Below are 18,097 nucleotides of genomic sequence, written 5' to 3' on the forward strand. Positions count from 1 at the left end.
TAATATGTTACAGCACTTATGGATACTTTGTTTTCTAATGGCAAGTGTGTTGAAAGTATGTCATTAATAAGTGAATTTCATAACACACATAGAAATAAATGAATCTATTACAATATAAGAATATCCATAAACTGTCCTCATTATTCTCAATGACTTTAAATATAAAATCTAATTATACAAAGTCAAATTTCCTTGCCCAATTTAACCCTGTATTACCAAGCAGTGTAAGTGGTGAAAATGAGACATATTTTAATAAATCTCATATTAAGAACCTTGTATACCACCTTGTATTAGGGATGGCAGAAAAAGATTAGGAAGGAGAAAAAAAATTTCTCAGAGATTTTTAAAGGAAAAATGGATTTAAGAGACAATTCCTTTGGACTCTATAGCCTTTTATTTATTCTGTACCTTTCAATGCTTCAACACGATGCCAAAAAAAAAAAAAAAAAAAAAAAAATCTGAATAAAAGTAGCCAGGAAGGGAATCAAACATTTATAAGATATATTTATTATTTTTCTGACCAAAGTGCAATGATTTTTAAATCTTCTTAAACAAATAACTATGAAAAAAGTATTCAAGAAAATAAAATACAAATGGGAAATTTAACCATTAGATTTCTTCTACTTTATGCTAACCCTGTATTTAGTCTAGAAAACAAACGAACTCTGAAGTGTTACTAAAACACTAACTGAATCATTTTACCATAAATCTAAGTACATGCATTTCAAAATTCCACTGCTAGGAATTTTAAGATCAGTTTAATCATTAACAACACTATATAATAGAGCATATGGAACACATGTCATTAGATGTGATCCTTGCCCCTTCCCCTCAGATTCATGTCAGAATAAAGCTGACAATCCTGCCAGGCTCTGACCCCTAGTGCCCCAATCCCAGCCCCTGGGAGCAAAGGCTGCGCCCTGTCACACAGCCTCGCACCAGTCGTAGTAAAACAAAGCCTTAGTCTCCTTACCTTTCTATAGGAAATGGTCAGTTATTTGATAAGTAGTAAAACACTTCTAGGAATTCATTTTATGAGTTTGTTTACCAAACTCATTATTCAAGAACTGACTACACAAAAAGTTTCTTTGGAATTTGGTCCACAAATTCTCTTAACAGGTTGGAAATTTAAAACCTGCAGGAAAAGGAAGTGGGAAATCCCTAATCCTAACATGTTGTCATTACTAATTACACACATACGAAAAAGTTTTGCTCACAGAAGGCACAAACTATAAAAGGGCTATTCTTTTTGAATAAAACAAAGAACTCGCTAATACCCTTCTTTGTTTTGTGAGCACCAAAGCTAAGACAAAATTAGACCCAAATTTACTGTCTACTCCTGTGACCAAAAAAGAAAAAAACTGAAGCTAAAAAATTTAATTTGTCTTACTACATACTTTCCAGCCATTAATTGAGATGTAATTATGAAAGATTAAAATTGCCTTAAAAAGGGGCTGTAATAGCAGCTATCAAAGCAATATTCAAGCATGATTTCAAGGACGCTTTCAGGCTTAGAGTTAGCCTTCTTTGTCAAAAATCTTCACAACTTCATCAAAAACCTGTCAAGGAAAAAGATAATAATAATAATTTAAAAAGCAAATATTATTAAAACTCCATATAGCTAAGTTCCTGTTAAAAAGAGTCAATTTTATATTAATTTTCAAAATGATCATTAAAAAAACCATATTAGGGGCCGGCCTGGTGGCGCAGCAGTTAAATGCACATGTTCTGTTTCGGCGGCCCTGGGTTCGCCAGTTCAGATCCAGGGTGCAGACATGGCACGCTTGGATAGCCATGCTGTGGTAGGCGTCCCATATATAAAGTAGAGGAAGATGGGCACGGATGTTAGCTCAGGGCCAATCTTCCTCAGCAAAAAGAAGAGGATTGGCAGCAGTTAGCTCAGGGCTAATCTTCCTCAAAAAAAAGAAAAGCCATATTATAATTTCTTAGTTTCATCTATTTTACTTTAGACAATAGTATAATATCATGAATAAGACATATAAAATTTGAACATGTTGCATTCAATTTTATTAGTGTTTTTTAGGACAAAACAAACTTTCTGATGGGCTACCAATAATCTGACAAAACGTAAACTGAAGTGGCTTATCTTCCTAGTTCTGATTCTAAAATACTACGTTTTCCGATGTATAACTTTACATCTATAGGAAGCAGCAATGGATAAAAAAGCACAAGTGACTATATGATGAAAAAGAAAGGTCCAGAAGAAGAAGATTCAGGGAATTGGGGGGAAAAAACGTGAAGTAAGAGACACCAGACATAGTTACTGGGCACTGAGGGCTTGCAAACCACAGTTTGAAGCCCTCTGATGCCTGAGGGAAGAGAGGGGCCGAGTGGTGGAAACCCTCCCCTCTGGAGCTCTGTGCTCAGTGCGGGAAGACAGAAGAGCGGCCTGGGGCACTTCATCTAGATGACTGGCCATTCACGTTACAGACGTTTAAAAAACGATCATGGTCCAAATCACAGTTCTCAAAATGCCAATTTTCCACTGCTTGAGAAAAGAGGTTTGGAATTAATAAAACACCCACTTCTTATGAAGAACAAGTCTGAAGTTGTAAAACCCATTTTATTTATTTATTTTTTTTGAGGAAGATTAGCCCTGAGCTAACATCTGCCACCAATCCTCCTTTCTGCTAAGGAAGCCTGGCCCTGAGCTAACATCCGTGCCCATCTTCCTCTACTTTATATGTGGGACGCCTGCCACAGCATGGCTTGACAAGCAGTGCATAGGTCCACACTCGGGATCCTAACCGACAAACCCCAGGCCGCCAAAGCAGAACGTGTGAACATAACCGCTACGCCACCAGGCTGGCCCCATGTAAAACCCATTTTAGACTCTACTCAAAAAGGAGAAAAAGGCTCATTTTTCATTCAGTCTCCAGTATCCTACTGGAGACTGCAAACTAAGCTGTCTAATAATAGTATTTCTTTTTCTCTTGCCTACGCCCCTAAAAAATCACATTTTTATACCTGATTTTTCTTTAGGCAGGCCGAGGATACTCACCTCATCAACAGATTTAGAAGCATCTATTTTCTTGACCTTCCCCATTTCTTCATATAAGTCAATAATTGGCTTTGTTGACTGAAGATAGGTTTGAATTCTGCAAAAGAAGCAAATATGACAAGCTTCTAAGTAGCCACTGTTCTCTGCGTGTTTGTTACAGGACAGCTCAGGGGACAGCGCCAGGTCTGGCTCTGCTGACTCCCTTGGTGGCCATCTTCTTAGACAAGCCACTTTACATTTTGACACAGACATTTTCTTTTTCTTTACCACAATGAGGCAAGTATTTCATCTGTTACTCAAGTTCCAAAGTGAGACTGAGGCGGCCATGTGTGAAAACTGCAAAGTACCTTTTTTCCAAGCTCTCTCTGTTGTCATCACTCCTACCACTACTCTTTCCCCTCTCAAGACATCGTTCGATACAGATCTAAAAACAAAAATAGTTATTAAAAAAAAGGTCTGAATTTGCCATTCTTTTAACCTGAAAGGAGAATAAAGTTTGAAGGCATTACCAAAAAAACCCTGCATTAAACCCAATGTGTCTAATTCATTAATGAACATGCAAAGTCCTTTTAAATTTAAACATGTGGTTCAATTTATATAAACTAGGTTAAATAAGTACAGAGCATAATAAGAATTCATTCATGACTCAGTTTTTCCTGTGTATTTTTTTTCAAACCGCAATAAAAAGAAGATCTGTACATGTATGGTTCCATCTAGGATATATTATTAACTTATTAGGTATGAATTACATGCCTCAAACTTTGTTCCATATTTGCCTACTTTCAATAATTCCATAAATATCCAAATATTTAAGAGTCAACATATTTGCATGTGAATAAAGTACCCCTTGTTAATCGGGAATAAACATTCCTTAGTTATAAAGCTGTGGTAACATTCTACAGTTAACTTTGAAGAATAAGTGAAAACATACTTTTAAGGGTTGGAAGAAGAGAGTTACATCTTAAAACAACTCAAAGGCTGCAGCAAGTCTCTCTACCAGAGGCACATGTGCAATTCGATCCAAGAAGAGCCAACCTCCTTCAAGGCAGTACTTCAGATTCTTATTCTTTCAGGCTGTTGGCATTAATTTAATGAAGTTTATATTACAGCTGTCAAACAGAGTCAGGCCTTTTAATTAAATGATTCCGAGAAATCCATTTAGTTTTTCAAAGGTATGTCTGGATATACTATTAGAAATGCCAGAAAGAAAAAGAACCCTTTCCTACTTTTTTCAAGATCATTTCACTCTTAGAAGACAAATCAGCCTATCTTACGTGTTTCTTTAAAATAGAAAGTTTGCCTAACTTCCCAGAAATGTGTGTTTCTTTTCTAGTAAACAATATCCTAAGGAAAGATACTCTGTTAATAGTGCTGACCTAGGAAGCAACAGTGCAACCTTGCTACCTAACATCATTGTACAAGTCAACTCTTACCTAAAAATAAAACAAGACAAATTCTCGTTATTTTGAAAATAAAGCAAATTTTAGGTCCACAGCGTTGCTGATGCCAAATAGTTTTTAATACTCCAACAGCAAGAGGGTACTGTTTTTTCCATCCAATTTACCAACTCAAAAAAATACTGCTCCCAATATAAAATGCAAATATAAGTAAAAAGCCACTTTGTTTTTCTCTGAAGCTGACCATCAGTTGCTTAAAGCCCATCTGGGCAGCTGAAGGTTTTCCTTACCTCATTATTACAGTCAAAAAACAGGACAAAAGATACATCTGCCTTCCCATCCATGGTCTTATTCCAACCTTGAAGGTTGTCTTCATTTCTTGGAAACCCATCAATCAAGAATTTATTCTTCTGAGCATTGGCAGCCATTGTCTGATCCATCTCCTAAAGAAAAAGGAAGATTTAGGTTCAAACTACATTAATAAAATGCAATTTCGTAAGCAGGGTGGTGGATATATAGGTGTTTGTTTTATTATTCTTTAAAGAGTGGAGGGTGTATAGGAAAAAAAAAAAGACTTGAAATGATCCAATGTACTAACATGGTTGCCTCAAGGTGGCAGAGTTATGGGTAGGTACCCCTCCCCATTTCATACACATACACACAATTTTTTTCTGTAGTTTCTAAATTTTCCATAGTAAGCATATATTACTTTCACATATACATTCACAAAGTTATAAACAGCAAAAAGAGAAAAATAAGCATTAACCCCTATCTGTGCTCCGGCCACTAGAAACCCTACCTTCCCTTTCCTCCTCCCAAGTCATTTTGCTGTGGTGGGAAGTATGCTGCTTCTACAGGTACTCAGATTCTCTGCAATAATTCAAGTCCAATTACAAAAAGCTTTGGACAAATATAAAGAGATTGCTAGCATTATTAGTGTAGGAGTCAATATTCTTTTTTTTTTAACTGAAGCTAATTAACCCTAAATGCTATTGGCTACCCCAAAACACAGGTAGCAAAAGGAAACAATGCATTCAGAAAGATAGCAAGAGTGGTACATTTCACCATCCTCTTCCAAAGTCTGAAATTAGGTAGAAGGTGGGAATATGTGAATGGGAGGCGCAGATCTCTAATCTCCAAATCCACACCATTACCAACCACCACGGGATAGGCACAGATGCGTGACCGACAAATTCCAGAGGAGCCTCTACTCCAAAGCAATCAACATCCAGTCCCCTCAGTGCTAAAACTGTTTCCTAGTTTCTCAAGAACAATAGCTGTCAGGACCTCTGATTCCTTTAACTGAGGGTTGGCTTTATCCCAGCATCTAGCTTCTCCAGTATTCACAAAACTTTCACAGAATGCTTTTGGGCCCCTGCTGTAGCATGTTTACCCCAATTATGGTAGTGGAAGATATCTGAAGAGATACAACAATAGTCTACTTATTCAATATACATTTATTTGAGGCCTACCATCAGGGACCATGAAGAGTAAGGTCATGACCCCTGGGGGGGCTCACAGTCCAGTGGGTAACAAATACGTGTACAAATGTGCTAAATTCCAGGATGAAGTACGAAAGGATGCTACGACAAAACAAAGTAAGCACAAACTACCTGGACAAATGGCCAGAGAAAGCTTTACCAAAGAGGTGCAGTGGAGCTGAATACTGAATAATGAAATGGCAGGCAGATAGGGATGAAGGTACCCCAGACGGTACCTTCTGAATTGAATTATATAAAATTGAATGTATAAGGGCTCAGAAATGAGAAAGCATAACAGCTCTGATGAATCTGAAGTGTATTTAGAGAGTGGTGGGAGATATGACTAGAAAGTACGTAGAGGCAAGATTAATGAAGGACTTGTTATGCCTCACTAAGGATTTGGTTTTTATTCTGCAAGCAACACAGGACCACTGAGGAATTTTAAGCAGAAGAATATGTTCCCATCACCTTTTAGAAAAAATCGCCCTGACTGTACCAAGAAGGATGGATTAAAGGCAAAAAGACTAATAAAGAGGCTCAAGTGGTGGCCTAGGTAAGAAAAAAAAGAGGACGTGAACTAGGGTGAGAGTGGTAATAGAGAAAAAAGACTAAAAAATAAAAGAAGATTAAGAGAAAGATAATTGGAATGATCCACTCAATGAAGGGATTTGGGAAAGTGAGGAAGAGGTGGAAAATACAGGATGGCTCCCAGATTTCTGGCTTGGGCAGCTGAGTAGATGGTAGAACCATTAACCGGGACAGGAAATAAAGGGCAGTCACATTTTAGATACCTTCAGCCTCTGACATGTCGACTCTGAGACACTTGTAAGACATTCAGATGGACGCCTAGCAGTTAGTTAGAGATATAGGTCTGGAGCTCAGAAAAAGGATTTGTGCTAGAGCTCTAGATTTTGACATCATTAGCATAGTGAAAGCCTTGAGCATGGCTACAACCATCCAGCAAGAAATAAATAAAATGAGAGGAGAACCAAGGATGAAACCCTGAGAAGCATCATGGTTTGGGAAACCTGCAGAAAAAGAGCTATCAAAGGAGACTTAAGAAATAGCAGTCACTGAAGCAGGAAGAGAATCAAGAGAAATGGTGTCACAGAGAACAAAGGAGGAATGAGTTTCAAAAAGACAGTGAGGAGAGTTAAATGCTGTAAGAAAAATGACTAAAAATATGCCCCATATTTGATAGAGAAGATCATTGGTAGCATCAGTAAGCATCCCTTCAGTGAAGATGGAAATAGAACCTGACTGCAAAGGGTTGAAGAGGAGGAAGTGAAAAACTAAAAAATGTAAACTACTCTTTCACAATGCTTTTCTACAAAGTGGATAAAGGGCATTAAATCGAGAGAATAAGGAGAGAGGATTTATTTACTCTGGAATGGAAGCAGGTTACTCTAATCTCTGAGATAAGAGGTAAGAATGTGTGTGAATGAGTCACTCTTCATCCTCAAGTTTCTCTGGTTCCATCCAGATGCTCATATACCTCTTTTCCATCAGGCTTCAACTGTTTCTTGCTGTTCCTACTCTTGTATTTCTCCTCCGCTGGTTCTTATAGTAGGCAAAAATATCTGTTAATGACTACAGCCTTGGAATCGATAGTGGAGAGTTATGTAAATACAAGGTATCTGTTTTTCAGATGGGAAGTATTTTAGTTTGATAACTGTTAGTCTTAACATTTCACAATGAAGATGGTCATACATGCACTAGAAAGGAGACTTTAAGACCGAGAGAATAGCAACAACGGGAGAATCATGGGAGGGAGGGAGGAAGAGAGGGGTAGAGAAGAAGGAAAGGAAGAAAGGAAGGGAGGGAGGAAGGAAGCAGGTTTATAAGAAAACAAAAGGGAAAGGAGGAGGAAAAGAAAGAGGAGAAGAGAAAAAGGATGATGAAGAAGAAATAGAAATGGAAAAGAGATTGATTGTCTGCATGTTGGGAAGGGTCAAGGGGACACATATGGATGTTAAGTTGAGCTGTAGCTGATCGTAAACCAAGGCAGGAATGCAAGCTACTGTCCAATTTCTTCCCAGGTGAAAGTGGAATTTCTAGTTCTGCCATTCTCAAACACCGTGACCACCTTCCACAAGCAAGAAATTCAATATACTCTGATTTTTTTCATTACTCAAAGGAAAGGTAGATTTAATTTCTTGTTTTCTTGCTGGTTTAAATTGGCTGGCATTCACATTCCTTACCCTCTTTAACAAACTGATGGTTATCTCAACTGGCACAATCTTTCCATCTTTAATGTACTTTTCAATGAGTTCACCATACTGCGAATCTGGGTTCTTCCTTTCATCACGAAGAAGTTCTCCTGCAGAAAGGTGTGTGTAGCCATATTTCTGAAAGAAACCACACACAGAAAAAAAAATCAGAATACATTCAACCCAGTGGTAGGACTAATTGGTTTTTTTCCATCATGTTAACTTCTATAGTCTAATTTTTCTACAGTAAAGGAGCTTTGCTTATATATTAAATAAATAATAAAAACTCTAAGAGAGATTTCATACAACCTAATTTGCTTAAAAAATATCCTTAACCTACATTGAGCATGGTAGCTATAATGTTCACAAACCATGAATCATTTCAAAATTTATCTAATTATTCAAGGCATTAACATCTCATTATATTCCCTCACAAATACAATCAAATCTTACATGTTATTAATAATGTTAAAAGAAATGCCCAACAGGGGGCTGGCCCCGTGGCCGAGTGGTTATGTTCGCGCGCTCCGCTGCAGGCGTTCCAGTGTTTCGTTGGTTCGAATCCTGGGCGCGGACATGGCACTGCTCATCAAACCACGCTGAGGCAGCGTCCCACATACCACAACTAGAAGAACCCACAATGAGAAATATACAACTATGTACTGGGGGGCTTTGGGGAGAAAAAGGAAAAAATAAAAAAATCTTTAAAAAAAAAAAAAAAAGAAATGCCCAACAAAAATCTATATAATTCAAAGCAAAAAACGAAAAATCTTACACTGTTGATTGTACCCAGCTTCTACAAAATCTCTGCGGCCCTTCCTTAAACTCAACACATTTAAATTGCAGTCATCAGCTAATTTATACAAACCCCATTCTTCTGTTTTGTTCCCTTTCTCAGTAAACAGCACAAGTCCTACCTCCTACACGAAATTAGCTCTCCTGACCCCTCTGGAGAGTGGTCACATAATCAAACAGTGTCTTAGAATATCACTGCTTCTCTCCCTACACCAGAATCTTCCTTATCTCAAAAGTCCACTTCCTACTTCCCTAGTTGCAACTAGAGAGGTCTCATCTGTAAAAGGGGAATACAGATACCTATTTTATAAGTTAGTGGTGGGAGCGGGCCCAGTGGTGCAGTGGTTAAGTGCGTATGTTCCGCTTCAGCGGCCTGGGGTTCACCAGTTCGGATCCCGGGTGCAGACATGGCACCACTTGGCACGCCATGCTGTGATAGGTGTCCCATATATAAAGTAGAGGAAGATGGGCATGGATGTTACCTCAGGGCCAGACTTCCTCAGTGAAAAGAGGAGGATTGGCAGCAGTTAGCTCAGGGCTAATATTCCTCAAAAAAAAAAAAAAATGTTAGTGGTGATGATTAAATGAGGTAATGTATAAAAACTGCCTACCAGACAGCCTAACACATAATAGGGGATAAAAGCCACCAATTATCTCCTTGTTATCATGAAGATACTTATCTTAAATAATCTGGAAGGATTTTAATATTACATATATGCACCATTTTTATGTTACAATATGTGTGTGTGTGTGTGTATGTGTTCACTTGAATGGTTTTGATAAAAAGACCAATCAAGGGGCTTAAGTGAGACAACACATACAAATATCCTGTGAAAGGTCAGTGGTGCAGTATTATTATGGTTGTGATGATCATTATTATTAAGGACTTACAAATGATGTATGAGGTCAGGGTATAGGGTAATAGTATGGTGTTCTACCATTTCCCCATGGTTGGAATGAGGAAACAATACAGATCTAACAGACAATTCTCAATACTGAAAAGCTTCTTCTTCCACATGAACTTGCATGTTCCCTTCTATTACATCAAAAGAACTATAAAACCTATTTAAAAAATGTTTTTACTCTCAAATATCAGGACACCTGAGAATTATATTCAATGTTCAGTTACAACAATCATCTCATCCCAAATTCTTAAGACTCCCTAAATGGGTTTTCATGATATCCATAGTAAGGGTACAATAAATATCTGATAACTTACCTTTTGTCTTTAATTTCAATGTTAAGATTTGAGGAAGCTCATCCACCCCTCTTTTAAGTAGAATGTTGCAACTGTATATTTTACAAAAACTAACTCTTTCAATTACCCAGGCTATAGTGAGTTTTCTTTTTTTGGATGGCAAAAGCCATATGCTCTTTACCCCTTTTCTATTTCCAAAAACCTTGACTAAACTTGTTATTGCTTACTAAAGTAAACTAACAGTAAGGCAGTCAGCAAAGCAAAACAAACTCTAAATAGTTTATTTGCTGACTAAAATTGGGTATAAAGTTTGATGAAAATAAACAAAAAGCAGAGTATCATTTGTGTCTCTTTCTTAGTCACATAACCCCTTTCATTAGAAAAATGATCAAGGGGCTGGCCCTGTGGCCAGTTGGTTAAGTTCACGCACTCAGCTTTGGGCGGCCCAGGGTTTCACTGGTTCGGATCCTGGGTGCAGACATGGCACCGCTCATCAAGCCATGCTGAGGCAGCATCCCACATGCCACAACTAGAGGGGCCCACAACTAAAAATACACAACTATGTACCAGAGGGCTTTGGGGAGAAAAAGGAAAAATAAAATCTTTAAAAAGAAAAAAATGATCAAAAGTGTATTTAGTTGTTGTAACAGGCTTTAAAAAAAAAACTCCCATTGTTTGCAGAAAATGAAAATAAATACAAAAGTGTTTAATTATTTAAACTGTTATTTTAAAATTATTTCCACACCACACCATTTTAAAATGCCTACTTTGATCACCAAGTATAAGCAAACTTTTGAAAGATGGGTGTAGGAAAGACTTTATAAAAAATGAGGTGTGACCTACTTTCTCATTTACTATGTACAATTTTCAAAAAGCATTTTGCAACTACGGTCCACAAAATTTTATAGCAGCTTCATTTCCCACTGCTTACTTTGGCTCCTGCTTGAAGTCTGTGCTTGCCGGGTGCTCTCATCTGGTCTAGAGATTACAGCATGTGGCAATAGTGAATAAATGCAGAGACAAACAGCACTAAACAATGGCAAATGCTCAGTGGAACACTAACAATACAGATTGCCTCTGCTGTATGAACAACATAAACACCTAGAAGCCCAGCTAGTAATTTAGAAATTAGTACATACGCTGTTTATTTCCTGACATTAAGAGCTGGAATTTGCAAGCTTTATATTGCATTAAAATGGGTATTGGCATCTCACTTTTTTATAAGAGAAACTAGCAGTAAATTGTAGAGGTATACAAATGATATTTTAAAAAATAATTATAGGGGCCAGCCAGTTGCATAGTGGTTAAGTTCATGCCCTCTGCTTCGGCGGCCTGGGGTTCACAGGTTCGGATCCCAGGCGCAGACCTACACACTGCTCATCAAACTACGCTGTGGTGGCATCCCAGATACAAGAGAGATGAAGACTGGCATGAATGTTAGCTCAGTGACAATCTTCCTCAAGCAAAAAGAGGAAGAATGGCAACAGATGTTAGCTCAGGGCCAATCTTCCTCACCAAAAAAATAATAATAATTACACAGTAGTCAAAAAGAGAGAAAATAATCTTATCTGCAAAGTCCAAGGAAACAAGGGAATTTAAATAAATATAACCATGTCAAACCTACACATGTCTTTCTACTTCTCATCCACATCCCATTTTTTAAAATCCTCTATTTACCAGTTACTGTTTTATACTATATTTTTCTTAAGGATTTTGCCGAAACCACAGAGTTTCTACAACAAAAAAGCAACTATCACTTACACACTAGTTATTATGGTATTTTAATAATAGCTAGACTTTAAAGAGCATGTTTTGAAAGCATTCTGCTGTCATTAACTAGTCACTGATGCCAATTTTGAGGAAAGGAAGAATGGATATTTCCCAGGCTTAACCAAAACTTTTTCACATTCTCTGAAATTTCCTAGCAATTAAAACCTAGTGGGTTACTAAGTACAGTCTTAAGAGCAAAATTCAAAACCACAGTAGGTTATAAATACTATAAACTACAATAACTACAACTACAAGCTGCTATTCAACTAAAAGTAGTAACTTTCTAGTGACAAATGTATAAACTCAATGCATTTAGAGTAACTGTCTAAATTTTTCACTTTCGTTTTCTCCTTTAAGAAGTTGAAAAACAATGCAACAACTTTTATGAAACACACACTAAGATTTGCAGAGAGAAAAAAGCACCACGTTCTCAACAAGTACAGAATGGCACTATTTTACTACAACTAGTAATGTTGACAATTTTATGGTATCAAATCTCAAATCATCTTGAGCAACTTCTCTCACTTCTTAGCAATTGTCTTTCTTTCTTTCTAAATTTATGTAATGTGGTTCTATGCTAACAAAACAATCAAAAACAAAACAACAACAAAAGAGTTCAAGGTACAAATGATGCATAAATGGCAAGTCCTCAAAGGCAGGAAGAGATCCAGATGCCAAGCACCTCCTCCTGTTAATGTGGTGATTAGAAAGCGCCACTGGACTGCTACTGAGCCTTGTCTTACACAGAGGGAACACAGCAGAGACATTAGATACAACTATATCTTTAAAGCAACTGAGTGAGTTAAAACTATTGCGCGACCTTTAAATAGTTGACACATCTATGAAGCATTTAACACTAAGTTCACTTTGCATTCTCTATAAGATTAGCAAACCTTAAAATCTAAATTCTAGCTATGGACTGTCAACAATGCACTTTCAGTAGAACACCTGGAAATGCTGCGGGGACTGTCCAGAGCCACCCAGACTCACCAGTCTGGTACTTGCTGCAAACAACAGCTTTAGAGCCTATGGCATCCCAGCAACACTTGGTGTAAGGCTCTCATTTATTTCAAAGGCATTTCCGATAGAACTTTTTCCAGTTACTCTAAATGAGATGTCTGATACGGACTTTCCAGAAACAGTATCTGCCAGTCTTGGGGAACTTACTTTTCTGTGACTGTAAGAACTGCTACACAGTGCCCAGATACTTAAAACTGGTCAACTGTTTAGGGTTCCTTCCAGAATCACCCACAAAGGGTTAGGAAAAGAATTTTTCCTATAATCACCATTAAAGAAAGATTATCTATGCAGCGGGAGAAAAGCTGAGTGTAATATTTGACTTAAATTGCTAGCGGATTTCCAATCTCATTGTTAGTCTGCCCTGATTGTATTTCCAAATGTGTGCATTGCATTTGATTATGCCTATTTAATTGCAAATCTACACATTAACTATAAACTACGGAAATTATAAACTAAGCTAAATCTCTTCTCAAGCAAGAAGCTTTAGCAGACAGACATGAAGAATACTTCTTTCTCTAACTAAAGAGTGATAGTTTAAAAGCTTACATCCTATAAAGAAGAAAAAAGGAGGGATATAATCAGCTGCAGACAATTACAGCACTATTTCATTTTCCTCAATGTTTTGCTCTTCATGTAGAAAACTTTAATTCAGGCAACAATTGGAACTTATTTCCAATCCACAAATATTTACTGAGTGTCTACAAAGTGCCAGGCAATGTGCTGTTTCAGGGGCAGTAAACAGGTTATATTCACAAAGGATGCAATAGCAACTTGCACATATAAAGTGACTTGAGCTCCACAATTAATTAATAAAGGCAATTCTTCATAGTTACATAATTTTGCCTAAGGAATTCAGTCTTTACCAGCACTGTCTGCTTGGGGAAGAAGCGGATTCTTCAGAGGCAGTGGCAAGAAGACAGAACAATAAATAAAACTTACAGAAAGGGTGAGTTAGAAGCCACAAAACAGACCATTTCCTGATTTGCGTAGGCCCGGATATCCCTCTAACACTGCAGAAGGCTCCTCAGATAACTGAGGATTTTGGTATCTGATTTACATACCAGAAGACCCCTATAGCAACTGTGAATTAGAATTTTCACATTCCAATTTCATTCTGGTTGGTCATTTCCAGTATTTTTTAAAAATCTTTTAATTCATCTCAGCCGTTCTGAATCAATCTGCATGGAATGGGGATGGAAAACGGTCAAAGATGAAGACCAGGCCCAGAAACCTCCAGGGATTCCAGGAGCTCAGAGGCAATAATTTGAAAACTGCCAACATGAATGGATAGGACCAGAGGTCTCATTAATCTTAGGAAGCATTCATCTGATCTTGTTAATTAAATGATCAATTCTTACAATCACTGCATGCAGAGCCCGCAAGCTATGCACTCATATCACTACAACCCAAATATTGTTACAGGTGGTCTAAGGGCCTAGAACACGGTTAATTCAGTTCCTGTGAGAATGCTCGGAGGACAGACATCAAACCACTGAGGTGAAGCGCTCCTCTCTCCTATTTCACCATATGAAGGAGAGATTTCTTAAACACTCAGCAGGCCCAACTGTATTTGTTTCTTATTTTTAAAATGTAAATAACATTAAAATGAGAATATCATTTACCCAGGGAATACAAAAGGTAAGAAAGTCACTCTAAGAGATATAACTACTTGAGAAGGCAATTTGTAAAAAGGCTCATCACAAAATAACCACAACATTTTTTTTTTTTCTGCTTTATCTCCCCAAATCCCCCCGGTACATAGTTGTATATCTTAGTTGCAGGTCCTCCTACTTGTGGCATGTGGGACACTGCCTCAACGTGGCCTGACGAGTGGTGCCATGTCCGCACCCAGGATCCGAACCGGAGAAACCCTGGGCCGCTGCAGCAGAGCGCGTGAACTTAACCACTCGGCCATGGCGCCGGCTCCATAACAACATTTTAACAGCTCGGTGTCTCTTTAAGAACCAGAATTTATTTGGATTTACGAATCAACACTTGAGAAAAACATGCAAAGGACATCAAACTCTGAATTCAACAATATTTGCAAACATAACATTTGAGCATCTGCAAAACCGTCAAACTAATGGAGAAATGCATTTAGAGGGATCACAAGAACCTAAGAACCTTGCATGAAGTCATATACTCAGAACACTGAACTAGAAGTTAAAATATAAGGTTTTATAACTAAACTCTGTCACAACCCAGTGTAACACTGGTAAATTTATTTATCCTTTCTTAGATCTCAGTTTCTTCATTTGTAAAAGAGAATATCTACACTACACTACACTATCAGACACAGCAAAATATCGTTATTAGCTGTTACAACCAAAAGCACCTGCTGAAGAACATACTCCTAAAAATGTGGTCTACACTACTAGATTCAAGACCTACTATGAGAGCACTCAGACAGGTCAGGGAGGAGTTAGACAAACTCATCCAGGTTCTTCCTGGAGCAAAGTCCAAAATAATCAGTGGCTAACCCACAAGTTACATACCAATAAAGGAACAGAACTACCAAACTGGCTCAACAGCAAATGAAATGTATACAAGGAGGAAAGTCAAAGAATAACCATAGAACAAGCAGAGCATGAGAAGTGAAAATCCAGTTCACTGTGCAAATAGCCTCCAATGCAGAGGCTCCAAAAACTGGCATCACAGAGGTATTTGAGTACATTAAGAAATTTATGAGAACCAACAAGAATTTATTTATCTGGCTTACTATCTTATTATAAACAAACAGATCAGGGCGGCCTGGTGGCACAGCGGTTAAGTTCGCACATTCTGCTTCGGCGACCCGGGGTTCGCAGGTTCAGATCCCGGGTGCGGACATGGCACCACTTGGCAAGTCATGCTGTGGCAGGTATCCCACATATAAAGTAGAGCAAGATGGGCATGGATGTTAGCTCAAGGCCAGCCTTCCTCAGCAAAAAGAGGAGGATTGGCAGCAGATGTTAGCTCAGGGTCAATCTTCCTCAAACAAACAAACAAACAAACAAATAGACAAACAGAACAATGAAACTCAACAGAGTCCAGAAACAGACTCGAGCATAAATGGGAATTCAGTAAGTGACAGAGTCAGCATCTAAAAATCAATGGGGAAAAGATGAACTATCTAATAAATGGCATTTCTGCAACTGGCTACCCATCTGAGAAAAAATTAAATTAGATCCCTGCATCACATCATATGCAAAACTAAATTCCAGGTGAATTAAACTTCTAAAACAACACAGTACAAACAAAAGCCCTATGAGAGTACTAGAGGAAAATAATCCTGAGACAGAGAAAGGCATTCCAAAACTAGAACCAAAACAGCTCAGATTTATGTTTGACCATGTAAACAATAAAAACTTCTGAACAAAGAAAGATATCATAAATATAATCAAATGACAAGCAACAGCATGTAAGAAAACGTTTTCACCACACAAAGGTGACAGGGAAATATACATTGTAAATAAAGAGATCCTACTAACAAAGAAAAAAACAATACAAAAATGGGCAATAGATAAGAACAAACAATTCACAGAAAAGAAAAAAGAACAGATGCCCAGCCTCACTGGTAATCATGAAAATACAAATTAAAACAATGTGATTTCATTTTCCACCCAGCAGATTGGTTGAAATAAAAAGGCTGTTATACCCGGCTATGGCAAGGATGGGGCATGGGGATGGGGGAAAACCAGCATCCTCATACCTTGTGGTAGTGTAAATTGGTTCAGCCATTTTAGAGGGCAATTTGGCAGAGACCACCAAAATTTAAGTTTGCATACCCTTTGGCTCAGTAATTTCATTTCCTAGGAGTTGTGCTACTGAAATAGTTGCATATGTGCACAAAGAGAAAGGTACATGAATGCTCACGTCAGCATCAACTGCAAACAGAAAATCTAAACGTCCACCATACATGAACAGCTAAAGAGATTACTATATATTATGAATGAAGTAGAGCTATCTATATGTTCTGATATGGAAAGCTATCCAAGATACATTGTTAAGCAAAAAAATGCAAGTAACAAAACAATAGCCAATGTGTGTGCATGCATGTGTATATGCATTCTATGTGTATAAATACATCAAAAAAGGACCAGAAATGCACTCAGAAAAACTGATCATTGATTAATAAGGAGAGCAGGCTGAAGCTGATTAAGGAGAACTTTCACTTTTTACTTAATGTATTTTCAAATTGTTTGAATCTCTTACAATGTACACGTATAAACTTTCGAAAGCTTTTATGAAAAAAAGTATATATATTATCCACACATCCCTAAATTGCAAATACCACAAAGCAAGATTAATAATTTAAATGTTTTATTAATATCAAATCCTAAGAGAACAGCAAAATGAAATTGAAAGTAGCCTTACATTAAGGATAAAAATCCCTATATAAAAAAACATCATCTCATTTCAAGAAAAAAGAGAAATACTACCTGTACAATCAAAAACTTATTTAAAATTTAAAACTAAATCATTGTAGAGAATAGCAGCAAAAATCAATTCAAATGTTTAAATAAAAATCTCTCTGGAAAGCGATCCATTCCTTAAACAAAGGAGAAACAAAAGTGTAATATAGCAACACAGAAATACACTGCATGGGCATGAAGTCAAGAGTTATAGAAAGAGACAGAAAACAGCCACATTTTATAGCCCAGAAACAGATGGAAATTTAGAGACACACTCAGTTGAGAGGATCCAAAAGGCAAAGCAGCAAAGATTTAAAAGGAAACATATTTCAACAAAGCCCTACTCTAGACACAGTTCAAAATTAGAAGCAAGATGTTCTGGAAATGACACCTCCATGGCAAAGACTGTACGCCCACACTACTTTTAGTCTCCAGAATAACCCCTTGGAGCACTGTCAGAACTTTACTGCGCCAAGCAACCGCTCTCAATCGATCTTTTCAGAGAAAATTAACCTTGCTTAGACAACAAAGAATCATCTTCATATTTAGTCCATCAACCTGTGCTAACAGAAGAAAGTGTGAGCAAAATCATTATTGGCTTTAAAAAGCAGTACATATTTTTCAAAAAATTTTGGTATAACATTTACCTTCATGATTATATTTTGCTCAATCTAAAATTAAAGTCAGTCTAAGAATATACATTTTTGATGGTATAGCCATCAAAGTCTAGCCCAGCTTGGGATTTAATGTTGACCATGTATAACTGTACCCATTTATATAATGTAGAGCAGAATATAAGGGACTCCTGGT

At 37.4% G+C, this 18,097-nt stretch overlaps 1 protein-coding gene across 1 annotated transcript in view; it reads right to left on the bottom strand.

Moving 5' to 3' along the window:
* Positions 1 to 486: 486 nt before the first annotated feature.
* Positions 487 to 18,097, bottom strand: part of CMPK1 (cytidine/uridine monophosphate kinase 1) — a 33,030-nt gene continuing 15,419 nt past the window's right edge. Inside the window, exons 2-6 of the mRNA XM_014845227.3 lie at positions 8,102 to 8,248; positions 4,710 to 4,862; positions 3,370 to 3,446; positions 3,023 to 3,119; positions 487 to 1,559 (exon numbers count right to left, since the gene is read on the bottom strand). Of these exons, the coding sequence (XP_014700713.1) occupies positions 1,518 to 1,559; positions 3,023 to 3,119; positions 3,370 to 3,446; positions 4,710 to 4,862; positions 8,102 to 8,248 (516 nt within the window). The 3' untranslated portion in view covers positions 487 to 1,517. The remainder of the gene's footprint in view (positions 1,560 to 3,022; positions 3,120 to 3,369; positions 3,447 to 4,709; positions 4,863 to 8,101; positions 8,249 to 18,097) is intronic.

Source organism: Equus asinus, chromosome 5 (genome assembly GCF_041296235.1).
Source record: "Equus asinus isolate D_3611 breed Donkey chromosome 5, EquAss-T2T_v2, whole genome shotgun sequence".
NCBI lineage: Eukaryota > Metazoa > Chordata > Mammalia > Perissodactyla > Equidae > Equus > Equus asinus.